This window comes from Antechinus flavipes, chromosome 4, assembly GCF_016432865.1.
Source record: "Antechinus flavipes isolate AdamAnt ecotype Samford, QLD, Australia chromosome 4, AdamAnt_v2, whole genome shotgun sequence".
NCBI classification, from domain to species: domain Eukaryota; kingdom Metazoa; phylum Chordata; class Mammalia; order Dasyuromorphia; family Dasyuridae; genus Antechinus; species Antechinus flavipes.
Genome location: NC_067401.1, coordinates 408,423,368 through 408,451,161, shown reverse-complemented (window position 1 = coordinate 408,451,161; position 27,794 = coordinate 408,423,368). Strand labels below are relative to the sequence as shown.

At 35.0% G+C, this 27,794-nt stretch overlaps 2 protein-coding genes across 2 annotated transcripts in view; one reads left to right on the top strand and one right to left on the bottom strand.

Moving 5' to 3' along the window:
• The first annotated feature begins 5,765 nt into the window (after nucleotides 1-5,765).
• Nucleotides 5,766-27,635, top strand: PRG4 (proteoglycan 4). Its single transcript, XM_051996778.1, is given in 15 exon segments — nucleotides 5,766-5,856; nucleotides 8,781-8,903; nucleotides 11,350-11,469; nucleotides 13,934-14,107; nucleotides 14,904-15,026; nucleotides 17,188-17,991; nucleotides 17,994-18,332; nucleotides 18,335-18,733; nucleotides 18,775-19,935; nucleotides 22,408-22,485; nucleotides 23,938-24,074; nucleotides 25,360-25,516; nucleotides 26,032-26,226; nucleotides 26,543-26,668; nucleotides 27,440-27,635. Coding segments are annotated over 15 exon segments (4,104 nt in total). The 5' UTR covers nucleotides 5,766-5,786; the 3' UTR covers nucleotides 27,538-27,635.
• Nucleotides 27,582-27,794, bottom strand: part of TPR (translocated promoter region, nuclear basket protein) — a 70,945-nt gene continuing 70,732 nt past the window's right edge. The window contains exon 52 of the mRNA XM_051998768.1: nucleotides 27,582-27,786. Coding sequence (XP_051854728.1) covers nucleotides 27,731-27,786 — 56 coding nt within the window. The 3' untranslated portion in view covers nucleotides 27,582-27,730. The remainder of the gene's footprint in view (nucleotides 27,787-27,794) is intronic.

Genomic DNA, 27,794 nt, shown 5'->3' with positions numbered 1-27,794 from the left:
TCTAATCAAACAGAAAAAAATTCTTTTCCCTGAATATAAACTGTGCCACACCTTTGCTTAGGTCATTACCTATTCCTGGATTACCCTTCCTTTTCTCTTAGCCTGTTAAATTTCTACCCACTCTTTAAAGCCCAATGCACGTGTCATTTCCTTCAACCCTTTTAGAAAGTTTTATTTGAACCTTCCAGTTGGTAAAGAACTATATTCTAGGATTTCACATGGGCTTTTGTTGTGTTGCTCTTTCATACTTTTATCATGGAATATCATATTTTTAAACTCTTTGTCTTGGTATCTTATTCCTCTATTAGGCTCCTAAAGGCAGGGACTTTATTTTATTTGAACCTTATATCTATCTCATTATGGATCACTGTGCTTGGTATAGAGTAGGTGCTTAGTAAATGTTTGTCATTGGTTTATATGTACCTAGCCTTTTAAAGTTCTAATTATTAGAGGTTAATTATTTTCCATCACTGTGTACCTTCCTGGGCCCTCAAAATATAGGGCACAGGGAGTCCATATGAATTGGAATCTGGTGTTAATTATTAATAAAGGCTTCATTCATTCATTAATTCATTCATACATTTGTTCACCAGTTATATGACCTTGAACAAGTCACTTGGGTCTAATTTTTTTCATCTATAAAATGAGAATCGGAATAGATGATCTCTAAAGCTCTTTTTTACTTTACAACTACATACCTACACATGGTTTTATGAATTTGCCATACATTAAAGATTTCTCATTTTTGAGTCAACAAAATCAAAACACTCTTTACTAAGGCAGAGAACTATGAATACACAGATATATATATATATCTAAGATAACATACATATGTATATCAATAACATGGATGTGTATGCATATATATGTATACACACATTCATATGTGTGTTTGTTAATCAATAAAATTTTCCTTAGTCTTTTTTTACATACATATAGGAATTTCCCCCTTGGAAGCAAGTAGGTAAATAGGTACATTGGTAAGTATATAAGTTTCTCTGAAACCTTCCTTTTATAATTTCTTATGGCACAATAATCCAATACATTTATTTGTCATAATTTGTTTAGACATTCCTTAAATTGATTATCAACCCCCCCCCTTACATTCCAGTTCTTTGCTACGATTAAAAAGAGCTACAATAAATATTTTTGTTCATATAGGGTTTTTCTTCTCCATGGATCTCTTTGAGGTATACCTATAGAGGTATAATGGCACTATAGTGAGGTATATATAGTACTGAATCAAAGGTTATTTACAGTTTAGTAACTTTTGGGAAATAATTCAAAATTGCTTTCCAGAAGGGCTGGATCATTTTATAGGTCTAAAGGAGTTTATATTCTAATGGACAAAGACAACACAGAAAGGTGATTTGGAAATGGGGTAGGTAAGTGGGGAATGTATGGCATGGTAAGAGCCTGGAAGTACAGTAGTATAGTGGAGAACTGGAGAGAGCCCCTATCAGAATCCAGGATAGTTCAAAAGTAAAAGAACAAGGTGGATATCATAGGGGCAGCACAGGAAAACATTCCAGAACTGCAGTAGAGACTTGGATCCAAGCAAGACAAGGTAAAATATCCTTTTTATCTATAAATGTATGAACTTATGAACTAGTTAGGGCAGCAAGGTGGTGTAGTGGATAGCACATTGGGCCTAGCGCCAAGAAGACCTGAGAAATAAGACCTCAAACACTCAAATATGACCTCAGACACTAGCTATGTGACTCTGAGCAAGTACCTTAATTCTGTTTACCTCAGTTTCCTCATTTGTAGAATGAGTAAGAGAAAGAAATGCAAACCATTCCAGCATCTTTATGAAGAAAGCCCCAAATGAGGTCATGAAGAGTTGGACATGACTAAGATATCTGAACAATAAATGAACTCTTTGAGTTGACTGGTGCTGTGGCAGTTATAGGACTTGTCCGTGATCTCATAATTCATAAATGTCAAGAGAAAGGATTTAAATCCAGATCTTCCTCACTCTAGATATATAACTCTACTCATCATAGTATGCTGTCTGCCTGCAGCCCAAGCAAGTATATATAGAATTTAGATTGTTGGTAATATATTTTAATTAAAATTCATTTAGACCCATAGCTTGATTTTTCCCCCTTAACTTAGTTACTTTTAAAACCTAGCTCTGAGTAAGTGCTCATTTACATTATGTCTTCTAATTCATTTATTGATATTTAGATGGATTATAACATTAACATATGGATAGTATATAATATTCAAGCTCCACAGGAAGACTCCTCTACCTGCTGGGTAGATCTTTTAGGGAGGATGTGAACAATAAGAACTTAGGACATGGAAGTGTAGATAAGTTGGAATCTTAAATGAGTACCCATATATTTGAGATCACTGATCCATTGAATTGCTGGAATATTAAAATATTAATATTTATTAAAAATAATATGATGAACTCATAACTGTGAGATCACTGATCTGTTTAATTTCTGAAATATTATTATTTGTTGAAAAATAATATAATGAACCTAAAAGGCAGACAATCTCTAAATCACTTATACTAGTCTTAGAATGAGTTTTTAATTATCATTTTAATATTGTCATGTCTGGTAGTTTGAGAATTGGAAAACCTTAAATAGTAATAATAGATAGCTTTTACAGGGCATTTTTAGGTTTACAAAATGCTTTACATGTTAACTCACTGATTTTCTCATACAACCCTATAAAAGAGTGTTATTTTTATCCTCAATTGACAGATAAGGAAACTTAGATAGAGGTTAAATTAATTGCCCAAGGTCACACAACTACTCTATTTGAGGCAAAATTCAATTGTAGGGCCATCTCAGTCCAAGTCCCAACACTTAACCTACCTACATTATGATCTCTTTTTGAAGGAGAAGTGATATAACTTCTCCAATTCAGCCCATTGTACCTTCAGTGACCAGAATTTCATCCAATTTAATTTACCATATCCTTTTTTTTAACTATATATTTCACTGAGATTGCTCTATTTCAACCTATTTACAGGGTCATAGCTGCAGATTTTGGAAATGGATCGCACCATAAAATCATAGATTTAGAGCTGGTCATTAAATCCAATCTATTCAGAGAGTTTACAGAGAGGTAAACTGAGGCCCAAAGAAATTAAGTAAGTTTAAAATACTTGTTTCCTTCACGTTTCAGTTCAAACACCACTTATTCCATGAAGTCTTCCCTAATTTTTCCATTGGAAATACTTCTTTTCTTTTTCAGTTTGTTTAAATATTATACCTATGTGTAGAGATTGATAGATATCAGAGCTATTTAAGTATATGTCATATATTTCCCTTGTCAGATAGCAGAGACCATGTTTCATTTCTTTTTATATCTCTCCCAAAACCTAGCACCATATTTCATACATAATAGAGTTTAAAAGAGTTTTAACTATGTATTTGTGATAATATTTAAAAGAAACATCTTTGAAATACAGTTCCTTGGAATTAAGGATTATTTCATTTTTATTCATATGTATTTATTTCAAAATTTTTATAATACATTTATTCAAATATACATATATATTAATTCATATGTATTCCCAGTGTTTGGTATATGATAGATTCTTTTTTTTTATTATTATTATTTGATCCTCACAACAATGCTGTGATAGTTTTTTTTTTTTTTTAATTTTATTTAATAATAACTTTGTATTGACAGAATCCATGCCAGGATAATTTTTATACAACATTATCCCTTGCAATCACTTATGTTTCGTTTTTTTCTCCTCCCTCTCTCCACCCCCCCCTCCCAAGATGGCAAGCAGTCCTATATATGTTAAATATGTTGCAGTATATCCTAGATATAATACATATTTGCAGAACCGAACAGTTCTCCCGCTGCACAGGGAGAATTGGATTCAGAAGGTAAAAATAACTCGGGAAGAAAATCAAAAATGCAAATAGTTCACATTCATTTCCCAGTGTTCCTTCTTTGGGTGTAGCTGTTTCTGTCCATCATTTATCCATTGAAACTCAGTTAAGTCTCTTTGTCATAGAAATCCACTTCCATCAGAATACATCCTCATACAATATCGTTGTCGAAGTGTATAATGATCTCCTGGTTCTGCTCATCTCACTTAGCATTAGTCCATGTAGGTCTCTCCAAGCCTCTCTGTATTCATCCTGCTGGTCATTCCTTACAGAGCAATAATATTCCATAACATTCGTTGGTATATGATAGATTCTTAATAAATGTTTACTGTTGATGGATTAATTGATTGATAAGCCAGGAAGATCTATCTATACTGCAATTCTGTAGGCTCACAAATTTCAAAGCTACTGTTTGTTAGGTTCAGTTGGAAGGAGGAAAAAAATGATGCTCTGCTCCTTGCCCATTTGGATGTTGCTTCTTTGACACACTCCCCTAGGCTGCCAGAGCCATTTACCATCTCAGAACAATTTGTTCACTTCACTCAGAAATTACAAATGTGTTTTGTCCAATAAATCTAAATATATTTTGTAGTAGTCATTTTTCTTAATGGAAGTGTTTTCCAGATGTTGCCCAAGTCTAGTCATCTGGGCTCTCTTCCAATAAATGTGGAAAGTTTGTTTTTATAGGTTGTCACTGTTGCTTTGGTCTAACCTTTGGACTAATTGGTTCATCCTAATATGTTTGCACCAATATATAAAGCATCCAGGATATCAGAGATACACACATGACACTTGCCCGGTAAGTAAAGAAGTCATTTTGCTTTACTGTTGAGTTTTAATTTTTCAATCAAGAAAAGAGATGCTTTAATGAAGGTTTTTGGATAATTTTTGCAGAAGTAATAGTTCAGAACTTTAGAAACGTTCTAAGGAACATTTTTGTGGTATCCAACTTTCTGAAGGTTTTTAAAAAATTAAATAGCATGTTTAAAAAATTTTAAACAAAATTTGGGATGATAGAATCGTCTGTGTTTATTATATTACTTATTCATTTTTTAATCCAGTGACAATATGTAATAATTTTAAAGAACATTTCAAAATTTAAGTCTAGAGTTACTCTAGTAACAAGATGAAATATTTTTAATCATTAAGTTATTTGGAAATGATTAAGTACAGGTTAAATTGAGATTATAATTTAAAGTTTTTATATTTGTGATTTGGGGAGAATATTAGCAAATTTGAGCTTATTTTGATATGATGATAGCTTCATAGTAATAATAGTTTGACAATAACATTATTTTTATCCTATGTAACATAATAACACGATTATTTATAGTGTGGTACTGTAAATTAGACATGATCATCTCCTCCAAAAAATTTAATTGCTTATAGTGATTCAAGGCAATTCCAATAGACTTGGGATAGAAAATGTCAATCACATCCAGAGAGAGAATCATAATGAGTGAATGTGGATCAAAGAATAGTATTTTCATCTTTTTGTTTGTTTGATATTTCTTTCTCGGGATTTTTCCCCTTTTGGTTTGATTTTTCTTGCATAGCATGACAAATATGAAAATATGTTAAAAGGATTGCACATATTTAATCTATATCAGATTGCTTTCTTGGTATGGAAGGAGGAAAGGGAGGAAGGGAGAAAAATTTAGAATACACAAAGTTTTACAAAAATGAATATTGAAAATTATCTTTATATGTATTTGGGAAAATAAGATTTTATTGAAAAACTTTTAATTATTTTTAGACGTCCATGCTGACATTTAAAGTATTATAGTTTTACAGTGAAATGGCTTTTTAAAATGACTGAAGTCTTCACCTTGGAAGTAGAATAATGTAGTTCTTCAAGCTAGTCATTTAATAATTTGGTTTTGCTTTTCAGAGAAGATTCAAAACCTGAAAAGAGTCATGGAATGGAAAATGCTTCCGATTCACCTGCTGGTGTTTTGTCTTTTCTTGATACAAGTTTCTTCTCAAGGTACCTTAATCAACAAAATTTTGAAATGGTGTTTCATTCTTAGCCTAACTCACTTAAATGGGGGTTTTCACTTAAGAATTATTGCACAGTATTCTGTTAATAATATTGTGAAAACACAATTTACCATTTAAACAAAATTGTTGATTTTTTTTTTAGTTTTAGCACACTATAAATCTTAAGAACCATGTAAAAAGGATATATAAGCTTATGTTTATGAGGTGAGGAAAGAAGAAAGTAGAAGATGCTTTATATTTTACCATGGTTTCCACCTCTCCACATTTCAAGATATTTTTTTCAGGCACGGGTCCTCAAAATTTTTAAATAGGCCAGTTCACTATCCCTCAGACTGTTGGAGGGCTGGACTATAGTAAAAACAAAAACTTTGTTTTGTGGGCCTTTAAATAAAGAAATTTCATAGCCCTGGGTGAGGGGGATAAACATCCTTAGATGTTGCATCTGGCCCGCAGGCCGTAGTTTGAGGACTCCTGAAAGAGGCAATGTGGTATATTGCACAGGTGATAGGTATTAGAATCAAGAAAACTAGATTCAAGACCTATCTGCCATGCAATAGCTATAACATGGGCAAGTCACTTTTGCATGCTCCAGACAATTCTCTAAGACTATAGGTGAGATAACAATTTGTGTAAATGAAGTGGGCTTCCATGGCAGAACTTTATCACACTATGAAATCACAGGTCTGTAACACCCCCACAAAAAAAAAAAAAAAATGAGATAGTTATTTAAGGATTAAATTAAACTAACCCTTCTTCCTTATTGGTGGGTTAAAAAAACATAGCCTGACCAACTACTTGGAAGAAGTAGTTTGTGACCACAAGAAATGTAACTGAAGCAATTGATTAAATAAGTGAAAAATTAAGTTAACTACTTTTGGTGAAAATAATGGTAAGAGTTTGACTAATCTTCCTTTTGCATTAAATAAATGGACTCATTGTTTTGGCATCAAGTATATCTAAGTGTGAAAAAGTGTTATGAATAATCATTATTGTTTTAATAAGATAGCATTGAACATACACACACACACACACAGATACATACACATGACTAGAGCTTGAAGGAATCTCAAAGGTCATCAAGCCCAAGACCAACCACTTCATGGTATAGATGAGGAGACTGAGGCTTAATGAGGTTAAATGATTTACCCAGAAAAGTAAGTAGAGAAATAGGTTTTGAAAACCAGGTTATCAATCCAATGTCCTAAGTGTCACTGGACTAATTCTGTGTTGATGGAGGGTTCTAGACCTGGGCTTCCACATTTTTCTTCGCCCATTTGTAATTTATAGTCCTAGAAAGTTGTCTGGGGCATTGAAAGATTAAGTGACTTGCTTTGAAACCATCAGTCCTCAGTTCTTTGATTCCAAGCATAACACTTTGTCTACTCTGCCGTATTTGCTCTGATCTAGATAAATATTATGTACTCTTCAGTGAATAGAACACATATTTCAATGCATACATAGATTTGGTCTACATTAATAAAAGGTTTAAATATATGATTTATTTTTATTAGATGCCTCTTAAAATCACCAGACTTTTAAGAGCTGATTTCCCTCCCAAGGTGAACAATCTCAGAAAAAAAAAAAAAAAAAGAGAGAGAGAGAGAGATTGGAAATGTGAAATTAAATTCTTAATGTTGAATTGTTATAGTAAAATACTAAAATAAATGGCTAAATCCTGATTGTCAAAATAGGAATGCAGATTAGCTGTACTAGATATCTCCATGATGTTTTTAGATTGATGAAAACATATGAAATATCAAAAATGAAAAGCTGTCGGTGTTGGTGAACCTTTCTGATTATCATGAAAATAAAATGAGAAATCTTTCCAGTTTATGTATTGTGACAACTTAATACTAATTTTCACATAGTAAAAGCTTTCTTCCTTCACTGTACTTTGCAATGATTAAACTAAAAAACAAAAACTAATGTGATTAATAATGATAACATAAAAAGGTAGGATACATTCTTTCTGAGAATTGTTAACTTATCTACTAAGCTAATTTTTTCAGCTGTTTCAAAGATCTATTACTCACAAGTTTGAATGAATCATAGAGATGTACATATGCGTATGCATATGCATATGTATACACATGTTTGCCTGTGAGGCTGAGAATTATTCTAATCTATGTGATGTTTGTGGGTTTTGTTATTGGTGCTCTGGGTTCACTTTCTTGGGTCTTTGTCAGCATGTTTCAGTCTCCCTTTTTAGCTCAAAAATAATTTTTCACTCTAGCAGATCAAAGCAACTGCTGCATAACCATGGCTATTTGTCTCAAGGAGATTATTAAGAGGCTTTTCTCTTGTTTGCTGCTTGATCACTGGAAGACAATTGTGCTTATGTCTTGTGGTTTTGTTGCCTCGTGTAGTTCTATTTGTTACCTTTACTCTCATGTGTAGCTGTACTTGTCGGAATTTGGCTATTTCTCATTCATTTGACCTCCCAGGTGTGAGCATCTGAGAACCTTAAAGAGTACAGTTCCCCACCTCAAACCCATCTTGTAATAGGAGTTTCTGGGGGATGATCTGTTGCCACTACCAGCAAATATTTAAATGGGAACTAAAAAAAATTGCTTTTTTTCTGATCCTGATACAGGCTGATGTTGGTCACAATGGCTGTGTCCTAGGAACCCATGAATTCCTCTCTCATTCCTAAAAATATGAATACCTTCCTCCATATATTGGGATCCTTAGAATGAGAAAATGATATTGTCAGACAAGAGAATAGCAACCATAAATCTTTTCTACAGTATATTTTCCTTTTTCAATCCAATGGGCACATAGTAAAACCTGCCCATTTCCCTATGTCCTATGCTTCTTCTCCCTGACCCTTTTTTTTTTTCCATTCACTGTTTCCCTTGGTATCAAATCAGCTGGTTTGGTCATGTTTACACTAGTATTGTGTAATTTTAGATTTACCAAGCTGTGCAGGGAGATGTGGGGAAGGGTATACTAGAGATGCCGCCTGCAACTGTGATTATAACTGTCAATACTACATGGAGTGCTGTCCTGATTACAAGAAAGTCTGCACTGTGGGTAAGTTCTTAAACCCAATAGGCCCTCTGGAAAGGAGCACTGTTTCCTGAGATCTCTCCCTGTGATCCTAATCCCCTTGTTATTTTTGAATGGCTTCTATGTTTCATTTCATTGTTGTATGTCTTTCCCTCCCCTTGCATAAATGTTGCATTGTTGTATCTGAAAATAGCACCAAAACCTTTAGACACAAAAACTGACTCTTATATAGAGTCTTAGGAAATCAACATCCCATCCTCTCTTCTAGATGTGAGTAACATAGTAACATAGACTTTTTTTTTGTTACATGTAGAAATGTTCTAATTAATAATTATTTTTGAGAATTTAGAATGTTTCATTGCTTCAAGGTAAGGCTTAATCTTTTGTACTCTAGGACATTCATGTAAAATATGCATTATTCAAATGTTTAATATTAGCCATCAGATCTCTAAAGAACATCAAACTATAAACAAGATGGTATCCAAGGTGGAACATCAGTTAAAGTTGAAATCTAGAAGTAATTAAGTTGGGAAGTCAACAGTGGATAATATTGCTCCAAATCAAAATTAATTTTAAACCACTTTGTCTTGAGTATAAAATCAATTTAATATTCAATATATAGAAAATCACTATTGTAACTTGTTAAAGTAACATTTGCTTTTGAACTTAGATGTAAAGACTAACTTGAAAAGTAATTTGACAAGGATGTTCTTTAAATGGACCCTAATTAGTCCAATTTTTTTAAAGAAATGATTTAAAATGATAAAAATCATTTAAAAACATATAAATATCCCGTGGTATATAATTAAATCAGAATTGTTCAAATTTATTTCTTATTCCTTATGATACATATTAAATCCTATTATGAAGAATAGCATTACCATAGAAGTCTTTCCTATATAACATAAAATCTGCAAGTCTAAACCCATTTATACAAAGTAATATTTGATGTTATATAATTCCACTACAATAATTGAGACAAATACTTAAAATTTATTGTAATGGAATATGACTTCTGATAGACATAAAACTCATAGATCTGGTACAACTACGTTGAGGAGGAGATAGTGAAAAAGAAAAATTTCACTTGGATAGCATCCTACACAAGTGATATCAAATTCAAATAGAAATGGTCCTATAATCTGTATATGATAATCTCTGCTTGGGGCCATAAAATGCTTTAAGTTTTAAAATGTAATATTATTTATGTTTTGTTATATTTTTATTTGTTTTGCTAAATATTTTACAATTACATTTTAATTTGATACAGGCTGCACTTAGGAGTTTGGGGAGTCACATATGGCCCTGCAGCCACATATCTGAAGCCTCTGCCCTATAATGAAGGCATCCTGAGTTACAAAATACCTCAAAACATCTTTTACATACAAACAGGTGGTCTAAGTCACACTAGAAACAAAATGACACTCCTCTAGAGTTTCCAGATAATTACTTCATGTAGTTATCACTCTGGCCATCAAAGCAATGGAGAGAAGAGACAGAGGAGGCAAGTTCCTTTGCTTCCGGAATCATAAGCAGAACTTTCCATAAAAATAATAGTATTAAGAGTAGTTATGTTCCCAGGACAATCTTTAATTATCTATTTGAACTATAATGTCTCTGAACTATGGAATTACTTAAGGATTCAGGGGATAATGTTAAATATTACAGTATTTCATAAAATCATAGGATTTTAGATTTAAAGCTGAAAGGGAAGCCTTTTGCTTCAATCCTTTCATTTTATAGATGAGGAAATTGAGTCTTAGAGAAGTAAAGTGACTTGCCTGAACTTGTTGTTTGTTATTCCTTCTGGTAGAGAATCAATGACATCAGGAAGGGGATATCTTAACTTTTAGTGAGGCAGGGTCCTGCAAAGTCATTAGCCTCTCTTCTCCCCTCCAAGATCATTTTGAGTCCAGAGGCAAGACACAGATCAAGATGACTTGAAATGACTCCATATGTAGTGGGAAACCTTGGCCTTTTTAAGCTAAGGTCTGTCCCAGATCTCAGTTTATCTGAGGCAACACTCATTTCATGATTTAAGGCTAGGTAAGAAGGCAAAAGATATCCGGGTTTGTCTTTAAAAAATCCCCAAGCCAAAACAGAACAGCATAAAAACAAACTGGGAGGAGAAGCCCCTCAGAATTTCTGCTTAAGATAGAGACAATTGCCTAAGATCACAAGGTTAGTAAATGACAAAAGTAAGACGAGCTGTTGCTCTTTCTAGTATATAAAAAGGTTCCTTCCAATATAAATTTTTGTGGGCTAGTATGGAACTTAACCACTAAAAAAGAATTGTTTTTACGGGGAAATGCTTTAAAAATTTACAAATAAGAAATATCTAAATTTACTCTAGAATATAAGTTGTGGAATACCTCAGTGTATGACATTTATCTATCTACACACACACACACATATGCGCGCACACAAACACAGATATATAATTTTTTTTTTAATGTTTTGCTCTGGTTAGAGCTTTCCTGTAAAGGTCGTTGCTTTGAGTCATTTGCCAGAGGGAGAGAATGTGACTGTGACGCTGCCTGTACAAAATATGGCAAGTGCTGTCCAGATTATGAAGACTTCTGTGAAGAAAGTAAGTGTCTACCACAGCTCCGGTCAAACACTTTCCAGCATTTGTCCACCTTTACATGTCACTGTATACTGAATTTTAAGGTCAGATATGGTCATTAATCAATGACTTCAATTAAGGCACCCAATATCTAAACCTGATCACTTCAAGACCATAATTCGACCAAAATCTGCACTATTTAGTAGGAAGTTTCTTTCACAAAGAAGAATTTGAAGATAAAACAATTTTCTAAATTATACTGATAGTATGCTAATAGTATTTACTTCATCAGTATATTATACAAATAGCATGTTAATGATAGTGTATAATAAAATAGTCTTCTATACTAATACAATAACAGGTCCAGTCCCTACACCTAACTTTACTAAAAACTATTTAGGGTTTTTTTTAGGATAGAAAAATAACAACAATAACAGAATCTTAAATACCTGATTATGTCTCTTGCCAAGGTATTACTTGCAAAATCTCTTTCGTGAAAATGAGATAGTTTCGGGAAGTAAATAAAAAAAAAAAAAACTTGCATAATCTTATCTTTTTTTCCTAAACATTCTTGAAACACCTGATAAGCGTGATTCCAATTCTTTGGAGGAGCAGGAAAAGATAGGAAAACTGCTAAGGCAGCAGAGTCCATGGGGAGATATTAGCTGGTCAGTGCTTTAATTGGAGCATATCCCAAAAATGATGGAGACAACACCCTCCTAATTAAACATTTTAGCTCAGAGCTCATGCAGCTATCAGAAGAACAGAGGGTGAGTAAGACTAACCTCACTCAGAACACTGGCATTTGTTTTGGCTGTTTGTCACAGAAGATGAGGAGAGGAAATGGGAATGGTGGTGGTGGTGATGAGGGGATGTAGAGAAATAAAACACTGCAGAGAAAAAAAATCTCATAAATGTGTGTGTGTGTGTGTGTGTGTGTGTGTGTGTGTGTGTGTATTGTTCAAATCAAATTGGGGAACTCTCTCTCTTTTTTTTTTAAATAACTTTTTATTGATAGAACTCATGCCAGGGTAATTTTTTACAACATTATCCCTTGCATTCACTTCTGTTCCGATTTTTCCCCTCCCTTCCTCCACCCCCTCCCCCAGATGGCAAGCAATCATGTTGAATAGGTTACAGTATATCCTGGATACAATATACGTGTGCAGAACCGAACAGTTCTCTTGTTGCACAGGGAGAATTGAATTCAGAAGGTATAAATAATCCGGGAAGAAAAACAAAAATGCAAGCAGTTTATATTCATCTCCCAGTGTTCTTTCTTTGGGTGTAGCTGCTTCTGCCCATCTTTGATCAATTGAAACTGAATTAGCTCTCTTTATGGAAGAGATCCACTTCCATCAGAATACATCCTCAAACAGTATCATTGTTGAGGTATATAATGATCTCCTGGTTCTGCTCATTTCACTTAGCATCAGTTCATATAAGTCTCGCCAGTCTTCTCTGTATTCATCCTGCTGGTCATTCCTTACAGAACAATAATATTCCATAACATTCATATACCACAATTTACTCAACCATTCTCCAATTGATGGGCATCCATTCATTTTCCAGTTTCTAGCCACTACAAATAGGGCTGCCACAAATATTTTGGCACATACAGGTCCCTTTCCCTTCTTTAGTATCTCTTTGGGGTATAAGCCCAATAGAAACACTGCTGGGTCAAAGGGTGGGGAACTCTCATTGTGAAAAACTACATACTGAGGAAGATGGGCTATTCATATTTAAAATCATCTTATAGACCTAGAGAGATTTAGTGATTTTTCTCATGATTGCACAGCTAATGTATGTGAGAAGCAAAACTTGAAGCCAGGCCTTCCTGTCTCCAAAGCCTAATCTTTTATCTGCTGTGCCAGGCAGTCAAATGCTTTGCCCAATCACCTTTATTCAAGGGAGAATACAATTCAGAAGGATAAATTGCTAATCTTGTCAGTTGTCTGGCTAATAAGTTTCACATACGCAATGTTCTAACTAAAGAGAATGATATATGTGTGTGTTAGAGTGGGGTTCACATCAGCTTGGGAAAGTACATTTGTTTGGTAATAGAGACTGATCCAAATTTGAAAGGATCCTTAGATTTCTGAGTAAACTGAGGCTCAGTGAAATGACTCATCCAGAGTCATGCAGGCAGCAAGAACATGACAGAGTAGAGATTCCAAGTCAGGTCCTGAAATTGCTATATTCATGGCTCTTTTCATTACATCCTATCTCAGAAATGGTTTGGAGTAACTACTTTCAAAAGTGACCCAATTACTAATGTTTGCAGACTAGATACTTAGGAATCTACATGGACTTGTTTGTAGGAACATTTGCTCACATAATTAGATATATTTTTAGCTAGAAGTGACAGATGTATTCAAAATGAAAAGGAACCCATGTATGACTAGATTTACTCTTAACAGTTAAATAGTTTTGATAATTATATGCATTGTGAAATTAGCACTAACTGATTGATCTTGTTTGTTTTTAGTACATAATCCAACAACGCCACCACCATCTCCAAAAACTCCTCGGCCATCTCCAAAAACTCCTCGGCCATCTCCAGAAGCTCCTCAAACTGTCAAATCAACAACTAAACGTTCCCCCAAAACTCCCAAGAAGAGGACCTCTGACAAAGTGGTAGAATCAGAGGAAATAACAGAAGGTAAGAAGAAGATAACTATGACAAATGGAAGTTTTTCCTAAGTAAATATATAACATGTAGATGGTGGACTAGTATTAGCACTTAATCATAGGACCGTGAAAAGTTACAAACATTCAGACACATAAAAGACTGGTTAATTTGTATGGAAAAAATAGCTACATACATAGCTTTTAAAGTTTGCAAGGCACTTAAAAATATCTCATATAATAAATAATTTTACAAAACAGAAAACTGGGAAAATAGTAATATGACTTGTCTAAGGTCCCAGAGCTCTCTAATGTCTACAGTAGGACTTAAACTCCGTTTCAGTACTCTAGCCACTGAGCCACTTACCTGTCGCCATTGAAAATGAACAACTTAAAACAAATTTTTCTCTCTCTCTCTTTTTTTTTTTTAAAGAGGAGGTAAGGCAAAATCATATTCATTAATATCTCTTTGGTTTCCCAAACCCAGGATTGAAAATAGGTATAAATCAACATGATCTAAAAAGCTCCATTTAAGTATGCCCTCAATCTGGCTTTTAAGAATGTTGTACTTTGGAAGAGTATTGGCAAGGATGGGGTGTGGGAGAGAAATTGATCCAGCCAACATTAGTCTGATGATCTTCTTTCATGACTGAAATGTGTCCTATCATGTGCAAGGGAATTTTTAATGAGCCCTTTTACTCAAATTAATACAGGAAGTAGACATTTTCTGAACAATAAGAGATCTGACTCCATTCTTGTTTCATTGGAACTGGATGGACTACTGTGGAAAAGTTACAGTTCACACAATCCACTTCTTTATTTAATTACAGAACATTCTATTTCTGAAAATCAGGAATCCTCCTCTTCCTCTTCTTCTTCCTCTTCAACTGTTCGGAAAACCAAGTCTTCTAAAAATTCAGCTGCTAATTCAGCACTCAAGAAGAAACCCAAAGGTTTGAGCATTGATACAGATCAAATACTATATCAATGCTAAATTAAGATTTGATAACTTGAAAATATTGGGTGGAGGCAGTAGAATTTGGTGATTAATTTTTCTTTTTAAAGTTGGGGAAGGGACAATAACCGTATAATACTGTTTCAGAAGATTTTTGGAAATTATGTTTGAATAAAGTTAGAAAACAGGCCAAGATGGAGATCCTAGAGGAAATTAATGGCTAACCTCTTATAGCAAATTAACAAAAACAATGAACTTTCCAACCCAATTCAACCCAATTCTTAATGTTTATTATGTACAAGATATTGGAGATACAAGAAAAGAAGAAAAACAGCTCTTATCCTTGGAATACATATATTACACATGCATATAAATACATAGCTGCATGTTTTTGGCTATTAAATTTAAAACTGCATTAAATATTTGGGGATATTATATATATATGTATATGTATATATATATATGTATATGCACACACAAACATATATAGGGATTGCCTATATATGTGAATACACACACACACACACACACACACACACACACACACAGAATAGGTCTTAATTAGTGGGAATAATGAATCCCCTGAAATGCATTCAAATTTATACTATTTGAATTTATAATTCTGTAAAATATGGTAGTGGCTCCACCCCAATGGAAATATTGAAATCTACAGTGTGAATTCAAATAATGCAACTATTTGAAGTGATTTATTATTTCCATTCTTTGGGAATGTGTCTGTGTGCGTGCATATGTATATGTGTGTGTGTGTCTATGTCTGAGGAGGTGGCATCTGTTCTGAGGCTTCAGAAAGCTGGGAGAGGGAACTCCAGCCTACACAAAAACATAGAGGCCGGAGAAAGAATGCTGCATTCCATGAAAAGCAATTAGGCCAATTTGGATGGGAAATGTTATGAAATAAATCTGAAAAGGCTAGCTGGAGCCAGTTTTGTTTTTTTTGTTTTTTGTTTTTTGTTTTTTTTTTGTCCTCAAGGTGAGAAGGAAGGTTTTTATGAGGGGGAGTGACATGGTCAGATTTTGCTTTCAGAAATTTTTGGCAGTGGTATAGAGGACAAAGTGGTAAATAGGAGTCCAGTTATAAGGCTGTTGCAACAATCTAGGAAAGAAGTGATAAGAACCTGAAGTAGGGCTGGAAGTGAAGGAAAAGGGCATGGATTCATGACATGTTGTAGAAGTAGAATTGACCATACTTAGCAACTAAATAGGTACCAGGAGTAGAAGGGATGAGGGGAGGATTATTCTTACTGGCTCTTATACTCTTTTCTTTAAGTCCCAAATCTCACCCACCATTCCTCACTCTATTCATTCCCTTTACTCTTTTTTTTCTGATGCCTATATACATATATCTTCCCACTCACATATATGTATATATCTCTTCCTACTCAGTGACTTTGCACATACAATTTATTCTCTCCTTTCTGGTGCTCCTGGACTCCTTGATCTCTCTGCTAACTGAGTTGGCTATAGTGTTTTCACATCTATTCCATATTTACCTCAGGGGTATTCCCCACATTACCTGAAGTTATAAATGTCTTGAGGAAAACTGGTGGGGAATACAACTTTTGGTTTTGTTTTGTTTTTGTTTTACTGCAGAAATCTATATTAGATTCCATATGTGTAAGAACAGTAGGGAAAGAATAGAGAAGAAAGAAAACTAGAGAAAGAATAACAGCTCATAGGCATATGTATACAGGAAGAAAGAACTAGGGCTGAGAAAAGTGTTTCTTGAGATAACAGAGAAGGGAACTGGGATTATAGGATGATAAGAGTGAGAAAACAAATTGGAGAAGAGAAATAAAGTGAAGAAACATTTGGGAAAGAAGAATAATGGTACTAGAAGGGATGGGCATACTTATTTGCCCTGAAATTCCATAAGTTGCCCCCTCTATAATAATAATATATTATGTTTTCCTAATGCTTTTTATCCTTTACATTTTTCTCTCTATTGATATAGATGATAGCATTGTGAGGCAGGGAATATAGGTAATTAGATCCATTTTTAAATATGGAAACTGAAGCCCCAAGAAGTTACAGAATTTGACCAAAATCACACAACTAGTAAGTGAGAGAGGCAGGACCTGTATGTGAAAGCAATGCAAGGACTATTCAGAGAATAACTTGAGATGTGCATTTTTCCATAGCTAAAGATTCAAAGAAGAGAAACCCTAAAGATAAACCTACTCCAGCATCTCCAGTTGCGGAGGACCCAGGAAGTGGATTAGACAAGCCCACTGCTGCTCCTGACACTGATGTTCCTACCTCCCGGCCCACTCAAGTCACCACAATCCTCAAAGTGACTACAGCAGCACCTCCAGCAGCTTCCAAGGAGAGTAATAAGGTCACATCAAAAGAGACATCGACAACTGAAAAGGAGACATCCACAGCTGCTAAAGAGACAACAATTGTAACTAGAGAGGTGACTAGTACAGATAAACAGACCTCAGCTACAGCTAAAGAGGCAACTACTTCAGCAAAAGAAACACTGACTACAGAGACAATGACAGCTGCTAACGATGCTAAGTCCACAACCAAGGACCCTGAGCCTACGCCTGAGGACCCTAAGCCCACACCTAAAGACCCCAAACCTACACCGAAAGACCCCAAACCTACACCTGAGGATCCTAAGCCTACACCTAAAGACCCCAAACCTACACCTGAGGACCCTAAGCCTACACCCAAAGACCCCAAACCTACACCCAAAGATCCCAAACCTACACCTAAGGACCCTAAGCCTACACCTAAAGACCCCAAACCTACATCTGAGGACCCTAAGCCCACACCTAAAGACCCCAAACCTACACCCAAAGATCCCAAACCTACACCTGAGGACCCTAAGCCCACACCTAAAGATCCCAAACCTACACCCAAAGATCCCGAACCTACACCTGAAGACCCTAAGCCTACACCCAAAGACCCTAAACCTACACCTGAGGACCCTAAGCCCACACCAAAGACCCCAAACCTACACCCAAAGATCCCAAACCTACACCTGAGGACCCTAAGCCTACACCTAAAGACCCCAAACCTACACCTAAGGACCCTAAGCCCACACCTAAAGACCCCAAACCTACACCCAAAGACCCCAAACCTACACCTGAGGACCCTAAGCCCACACCTAAAGATCCCAAACCTACACCCAAAGATCCCGAACCTACACCTGAAGACCCTAAGCCTACACCCAAAGACCCTAAACCTACACCTGAGGACCCTAAGCCCACACCCAAAGATCCCAAAGCTACACCTGAGGACCCTAAACCAACACCTGAGGACCCTAAACCCACACCCAAAGATCCAAAGCTACACCTGAGGACCCTAAACCTACACCTGAGGACCCTAAACCCACACCCAAAGATCCCAAAGCTACACCTGAGGACCCTAAACCTACACCTGAGGACCCTAAACCCACACCCAAAGATCCCAAAGCTACACCTGAGGACCCTAAACCTACACCTGAGGACCCTAAACCCACACCCAAAGATCCCAAAGCTACACCTGAGGACCCTAAACCTACACCTGAGGACCCTAAACCCACACCCAAAGATCCCAAAGCTACACCTGAGGACCCTAAACCTACACCTGAGGACCCTAAACCCACACCCAAAGATCCCAAAGCTACACCTGAGGACCCTAAACCTACACCTGAGGACCCTAAACCCACACCCAAAGATCCCAAAGCTACACCTAGGACCCTAAACCTACACCTGAGGACCCTAAACCCACACCCAAAGATCCCAAAGCTACACCTGAGGACCCTAAACCTACACCTGAGGACCCTAAACCCACACCCAAAGATCCCAAAGCTACACCTGAAGACCCTAAACCTACACCTGAGGATCCTAAACCCACACCCAAAGATCCCAAAGCTACACCTGAAGACCCTAAACCCACACCCGAAGATATAACTTCTGTACCTACTACACCTGAAGTGACTACAATTTCTAAGGATAAAGTAATTGAAAAAGATACACCTGCTACTCCAAAAGTTACAACTGCTTCCCCAAAAGTGACAACTACAACCACTAAAGTGACAACCAGAGCAGTCACTTCACCGAAAGTGACAACTAAAGAGACAACTACTACAGCTAAAGCAACAACTACTGCCACCAAAGTGACAACGACTACTGCTAAAGAGAAAACTACCACAGCTGAAGAGAAAACTACCACAGCTGAAGAAAAAACTACCACAGCTGAAGAAAAAACTACCACAGCTGAAGAAAAAACTACTTCATCAGATAAGAAAAGTCCTAAAGTGACAACTCCCACCCCTAAAAAGCCAGCTCCTAAAGTGACGACTACTGCTTCTAAAGTGACAACCACCACAACCAAAGAAACAACTACTGTTTCAGATGAGACGACTACTGCCCCCAAAGTGACACCGAAGTCTAAAACGACAACTACTGTCCCTAAAGTGACCACACCCAAACCCATAAAGACAACCACTAAGACAAAAGAGACGACCACGAAAGCCAAGGAAACGACCATTGTAACTAAAGAAACAGCTACTCCTTTGGCTCCAACTCCAGATCCTAAACTAACAAACAAGAAGCCCACAGTTGCACCTCAGGAACCAGAAACTACATCTAAAATCACTACAAGTGAAAAGACAACTACCCTGAAGACGTCAACAGTAACTGATCTGAATTCTACGCCGCTGGCGGAGGCTACCCCCCAGACCGCTCCTGGACCCAACAGAAGGCCAAACTCAGAAATAACAACTCTTACCATAACAGATGTCACTCCAAAGAATGAAGGTTTGAATATTTTTGAGCAGGAGAAGCCTTATCTGAATCCTAGACCTCCTGTGTTTTTTCCAATAGGTATCCCGGGTTCTAACATGTATATGGAAAGGAGACCTGGTCAAGACTTTAGTAACACCCCAATGCTTTCAGGTAATTTAAACAGTTTGATATTCTTCTAAATATATTGATGATATGTCTATGAAATTATATTATTTGAAATGATTAGTATTTCAAAAATACACATTCCATCAGACTAGCCATGATAAGAATCAAAGGAAAAATGGTAAGATAGAACATCTGGAAGTGGTTTAATCTTGTTATCTTTGATAGCTTTTGATTTGTCTAGGCTACTTCTAGAGATTATTACCTGAGACTAGGAGATGGTGATTTTTAAGTTATTCTTTATTTTTATTTATTTATTTTTTTTTTAAATAACTTTTTATTGATAGAACCCATGCCAGGGTATTTTTTTTTTTTTTACAGCATTACCCCTTGCATTCACTTCTGTTCCGACTTTTCCCCTCCCTCCCTCCACCCCCTCCCCTAGATGGCAAGCAGTCCTTTACATGTTGAATAGGTTACAGTATATCCTAGATACAATATATGTGTGCAGAACTGAACAGTTTTCTTGTTGCACAGGGAGAATTGAATTCAGAAGGTAGAAATAACCCGGGAAGAAAAACAAAAATGCAAGCAGTTTATATTCATTTCCCAGTGTTCTTTGGGTATAGCTGCTTCTGTCCATCTTTGATCTGAATTAACTCTCTTTATCGAAGAGATCCCCTTCCATCAGAATATATCCTCAAACAGTATCGTTGTTGAGGTATATAATGATCTCCTGGTTTTGCTCATTTCATTTAAGTTATTCTTTAAAATAATTAGGAAATTGTAATCATGTTTTGGTACTTTGTTTTTTATAGGAAACATTTGAGAGTAAATTATTTAACTGAGTTTAATACTTTGTCTAACTTAAAAAATTAAACAAGCAAGTAAACAAAAAAAATAAGCTCACCAAAACTCCAAAAAGATATTTCAAAAAATTTGTTACACAGGCACAAAGGCAGTTCAGTAGATAATTTCAGTGGTCTTGAATTGAAGGACCCTGATTTTCTACCAGCCATTCCTGAGATGTTTCTGGTACCTTGAAGCTGTTCACATTTGAAATGTTTCTCTAGATAGACAAGAATCATCAGTTTTTTGAAACCAAGGCACTAACTACTACAGTGACCATTCACATCAGCCAAGAAAGTTCATTGTGAATAATTTTCTTTAAGACACATACATTTTTTTCATACTGTCCAAAAAAGTTGACTGAATTTTAGTCTGTAGACTCTCCTATAAACATTTCATCTTTTTGATAAAATATTTTTGAAAACTTCAACGTTACCTGTAAAGGGCTGAAACTCTGAGTAGGTGCACTTGGATAACCAAGTACTTAAGGCTAATTACTTATTGGACAATACTATTACATATACATATTAGAATATGCTTGGAAAATGACCCTTCCCATTATTTTGGGCTGGCTCAATAGTTTGCTATTTTCTTTTATGATAATGTAAGATCCTTGAAGATAGACTATTTTGCTTACTTGTATTTTTAGCACTAGGATTTAACCATGGCGTCTGGTACACAATAGACTGATCTAATGATTTTATCGGGATAACTTCCTGTAAGAGAATTGCCTCTACCTATAAAGGTTGGCACTTTTGTTGCAACTAGAGAACGCCTTAAAGTAGAGATGGTCCATAGCCAATGAGCTGAGTTCTTCTTGTACAATTTCTATCTACTATGTCATGCTGCTTCTAAAAGGTCCTTAATCTGTTTTTGTTTCATCCATTTATTCATTCATTTGTCTTAGCTCTATTTGACTTCCTTTTGGAGTCAAAATTTAAAAAAAAATCTCTTTAATGCATTTCTTCACTGGTAATGTGTTTAGTCTATAACCTTTATTACAGTTCCTTATTGCCTTAGAATAACCTATAATTATGATTCTTTAGAGATGGTGTTATTCCATGTCTCATATTGGAAATTTGTTGGGTTTAAAAAATGTTTGGTTTTTTGTTTCAGGGAAAATCCTAGAGTCTTTCAAAACAATGCAAAATTTCCCAAATGTAATCTATTTTTATTCCTTTTCAATTCTGAACCTAATTTATTGTCCATCTGCAGAATTGAAAAACAAAAAAAATAAAGGTTTTCCACATTAGGTTAAAGTTTCCTCATAACATCACAAAGTTTTTAGACTTGGATTCAGAAATCATCTAGAAGTCCAACATGCTCATTCACTGGAGGAAATTGAAGCCTAGGAGTTATTTGTCCAAGGCCACATAACCAGAACCATGGCATCTGACTATATTTAAATTCCATGAAGAAGCTTTTTAAAAAAGCTTGTTCTGTTAAATATATGATCATCTTATCATCTTTGAATCCCAATCCCACCCCTTCTGGTTTGAACTGTTATCTTAAAGCAGAAATTAGAATACTCCTCCCTGCTGCCTCCCCCAAACCAAACCACTGTATGTAGTAAAATCTAGACGAATGAAAAAAAAAGTTATTTTTTCATATTCTCCTTTCCTTCTTCATCCCATTCTCCTACTAATGTATACTTTATACTAATTATTTCAGATGAGACTAACTTATGCAATGGGAAGCCAGTAGATGGACTGACTACTTTGCGCAATGGGACATTAGTTGCATTTAGAGGTGAGCTGAACATTAAAAAATAAATCTCTTCTTTTGACTTTGTGCCATTTATGAGAATACTGCAACTGTGAAATATTGTCTTGGTGGTGATGGTGGGATGTTGAATCTACTTGATGCTGCCAGAGTCTGGGACTTTGATACTGTCTTTGTAAAATATGTTATTTGAAAAATGTGGTTGCTTACCCAGAGCCTGAAGAGAAATAAATGCATTTCAAAATACTTGGTCAGGTAAGATGTTTCTTTTCCGCTCATAAGGTTGGGCCAGTTTCATTTATGTTGACTACTATGACTTCAAAATTTCCATTTCCTTTCTTTTGGAAAGATAACCTTGTTTTTGAGATGTCACTAAATTAAAGCTTGATGCATAGTTGTGTATATATAAAGGTAGGAAGGAAAGTAGATGAGTTGTCCAAGGTCATAGCTAGATGGTTGCAACGTAAATTTCAGTTCTGTCATAATCCTATTATATGTATTTGCATCTCAGTGCTTGCTTCACAGATCCCTTAGTTTTTCTAATCTGGATACTCTTTTCTTTTATATAGGCTGCAATTCTACTATACTTTATTAGACATTTTAAGTGAATTGAAGTGACTAAAAATGCCATCAATTTCTGTCCAACCTTCTGGATTTTGGCTTCTCTGAAAATAACTATTTGTTCCTTGGACACTGACATAGACTGTTGACAAGATGACACTCACAGCCTATGGTAGAAACCTGGTGCTTGAGCTCTGTAGGCATTGCTTTCAAGGACCCAGGGTCACCTCCATATCATGATATAGGTGGACTTTAAGGAAGAATACATATTAACCTTGTAAGCAACAGATTATTTGAAATTGAAATTTTAACTCTCAATCCTTTTCTGAAAACCCTTCAAAATTTCTTGACAAATCTTTTTTTAAAAGCTTTTTATTTTCAAAACACATGCATAGCTTTCAACATTTACCCTTGCAAAACGTTGCGTTCCAATTTTTTTTTCTCCTTTCCACCTCCTCCCCAGATGGCGAGTAATCCAATATATACTTCTGTACTATTTCTATAATTATCATGCTGCAGATTAAAAAGAAAAAAAAAAAAGAAAACAAAAAGCAAGCAAACAACAAAAAAAGAAGTGAAAATACTATGTTGTGATCCACACAGTCCCCGCAATCTTTTCTCTCAGTGCAGATGGCTCTCTCCATCACAAGACTATTAGAACTGGCCTGAATCACCTTGCTATTGAAAAGAATTGCATCTTGAAAAATCTTAATAGCTATCCTAGTGTTTTGAAAATATTAAGATTTTTCACATTGGACAACAATTCTGAATAACACTAATTGTTTATTCATATATTGATTTGTGTTTTTCCAAAATGTTTTTGTACATATAAGGATGGCTTCCTTGAAAGAATTCCAATTATAAACTGGCCTTTGTGATAAAACTAAGTGACTATTTATTCTTGTTTTACATCTTTAGGTCATTATTTCTGGTTGTTGAATCCATTCACTCCACCATCACCAGCTCGGAGGATTACTGATGTTTGGGGCATCCCTTCTCCCATTGACACTGTTTTTACTAGATGTAACTGTGAAGGAAAAACTTTCTTTTTTAAGGTGAGGAAACTAACTTAAAGGGGGAAAAAAGCAGTGGTAATTTTGTTCACTGATGTATTATTGGTCATAAGGGTTCAAAAAGATAGGTTCATGTGAAGTATCACAGAGCAGTCCTACGCATGTTCTTGTTAATGGATATTTAATGATGGAACAACAAAGTCTTAAGATTACCCGCAGTTAACTTTCTTTCTCCTCTGATTTATAAAAAGATGAATTGCATCTGTAAGACAGAATTCGATTTAATCTTTTAGTAGACACATATTTAATGATTAATCAGTTTAGGCTACTCCTAACCAATGATAAATGAAAACCCTTTAGCACTTAGTAGCAGGCTCTCATGAGTTTCAATAGTCAAAAATAAGCAAAAGAGAATATGTTAGCTGTAAAATTTTTGATAATGGGCCTCTTTAAACCTAATGAGGTTGCTCCTCAAATGGAATATATTCACTGGATTCATACTGGACTGTTTATCTAGATTGGCATGAATTTGTGCCTCCCCTTCTTCACTTCTATCCCTTTCATCCACTCTTTATTCCTGTCAAATTAATCTGCTACCTATTCCCCATACAGTCTATCTCTTCTTTTGGTCCCTTTGCACAATGCATCAGATACAGAATATATTCCCTTAACTCCATTTTACTGAATCTCTAATTACTCAGCTGCTACTTCCTAAATGAGACTTTTCCTGACACAAACCCTCCATACTATGAAATACAAGATTTCCTCTTGACATGTGTTTTAACATTATACTTATTTGCTCAGATACATTATTAACTCACAGAATGAAAACTCTCCAAGATTTTCTCTTGATACTTGTTTTATTATTACATTTATTTGTTCACAGATTCGTTATTAATTCATAGAATGCAATCTCCCTTAAAGCAGGAAACTGAAAGTTTCCCAACACCTAGCAGGCCACAAGCACTTAACACTTATTTAATGTATTGAAATTGTTGAGGCATTTATGCTTTGGAAAGGACATTAGATTTCATTACCTTGGCTCCTTATTGTTTGCCTTTGGACAGGACACTTAATTTGGTTTCTTTATCAGTAAAATGAGAGGAGGTTCTTCCAGTTTAGGTCTATGGTTCTGTGATTCTAAATGAATTTAAATTACCTTAGCAACATGTTAGGAGTAGGAGATGACTCACAAAAAATATTTTCCACTGAGTTAAAGGTTGTACCTTACACTTAACATAGGAAGTATTTATTAAACCCTCCCTTTCTCCTCCCACCCCCACCTCTCCTGCCAAGATCTACTAATCTTTTCTGTTTTACATATTAGGATTCTCAATACTGGCGGTTCACCAATGATATAAAAGATCCAGGTTATCCTAAACCAATTGCTAAAGGATTTGGAGGTCTAAATGGGAAAATAGTCGCAGCTCTATCAATAGCAAAATACAAAAACAGGCCAGAATCTGTGTATTTTTTCAAGAGAGGTATGTAGTTTTCAAATTGTCTGCAGATTTAATGATGACATTTTCAAGATTTGTACACAAGTCAACATACTTGTTAGCTAAAACTTTGCCAGGGAAACACTCATCTATTTAATGTCTGTGTTAATTATGGTTTACTGGTATCAAAGATATTTTTTGGCTACAATTGCCTTATTGATAAGGGGAGTACTGGCCTGGGAGTCACAGGATTGGGTTCTAGTGCCCTAGATTTGCTCTCTATTAGTAATTTGCTGCCATATCTTTGTAAAGTTACACAACATTTTTAGGCTTCAATTTTTCTGATTCACAAATTGAAGGGGCTAAGTTAGGTGAACTAAAAATTCCTCTTTGCTAATTAGTTTAATAATGATTTTACTGTAATGCCTCTTGAAATAATTTTTTTTGGTGCTTAAAACAAAAACAAAAAAAAAATGAATAAACCAGTCCATCTTTTGAAAGCTACTTTTAATTTTTTCTTATTTGAACAACTTTCACAATACAATCTATTTTCATATTAGGTGGCACCATTCAGCAGTACACTTACCAACAGGAACCAATTAAAAAGTGTTCTGGAAGAAGATCTGCTATAAACTATTCAGTTTATGGAGAACCCACCCAAGTCAGAAGGCGACGCTATGAACGGGCTATCATTCCCTCCCAAACACATACCATCAGAATAAGCTATTCACCTGTCAGAGTTACTTATCAAAAAGGTAAATCGCACATTTTCTTACATGTATTAGGAATTAAAGTTTAAATGATTATTTGGCTTCATATAATAAAGCTATGTGTAAACACCTAAATAGTTCAAATTGGGGGAAGTCTAGAATTTAAAATTATGTCACTACTTGAGTTATTGGGTACCAGGCCTTTATTCCAAGAAATTACCTCAAAGCTAAGTGCTATATTCTATCTTACTTTTCTGTCTGGGAAAAGGGTTTCATTTACTCAGTTTGGCTCACGGTCTGATTTGAGTTTATAGTCTATTTATTAACTTTTTTTAATATATAAAAAATGTGTCACACGCAGGTTTCCTTCATAATGAAGTTAAATTGAATACAATTTGGAGAGGTCTTCCAAACATGGTTACCTCAGCTATAGCACTGCCTAACATTAGGAAACCTGATGGTTATGATTACTATGCTTTTTCTAAAGGTAAGTGATTAAGATAAACCTTAATAGCTATCTGATTATTTAACCATGAATAATTGAAAGACAACTGTAGACTTGATGACTACAGATAAAATCTAAATATCTTTGCAATAATCACTTAAATTCAATTTAGGTATAAAAATTCATATCCTCTCATTACTGAGCTTAGAACTAGGTAAAGTTAAATAAGAGTAATAATTTAAGTAAAATTTTGTAGCTTCAACCTGACATCTGTGATGTTTACCTGACATCTGTGATGTTTCCTGCAAGTTTATAATACAGAATATATCAATTTAAGTTTACTAAATTCACTTAATTAGCTCAAGAATTTTCCTCCAATGTTTCATTATTTTATAGATTACTGTGGACACTTTTTTTGGAGGGAGGTGGGTTGAATAATTTGACAAATGACATGTAAGTGAACTTTACAAGGATTTCATTTGTTAGTTTAGAATAAGAATTCTAGCTCTTTCACTTACTCTCTGAAGGATGTTGGGAATGTCATTTAATCCATCTGGGCCTCAAGTTTCTCATCTATAAAGTGATAAGTTTGGACCAGATGGTTGTATATGACCTCTTATACTTTTGAAAAATACTCAATTAGAAATTATTAGTAATATCATATCTGAAATGTAGTAAAAAAGCTCATACTTCAAACTATTATATGTCTTATCCATTAGAAAATTTGAATGTTCAAATTGGGGGAAAGGATATAGTGGAATAATAAAAGCAAATTATTCTCATTTCATCAAAATTTTTTTTCTTTTAATCTAGATCGATATTACAATATTGATGTGCCGAGCAGAACAGCAAACTTAATCACCACCCGTTCTGGACAAACATTATCCAATGTTTGGTATAAATGTCCTTAAGCCTGATTTTAAAAGAAGATATGAAAAACTTAAAGAAAAGAATATTTTGACATGGAAATGATTTTATTAATAAAGATGGTGAAATGTGTGCATACCAATTTAAGTACAAAGCACTTTTAACCTCATTAAACATTACACTAAAACAGTAGCAGATTCAACTTATTCACAATTACAATAATAGTTTACAAAGCTTTTAATTAATATTTCCTCTGTTTAATCCTCCTCTGCCTCCCATTGCATGGGTCACACCTGTAGGA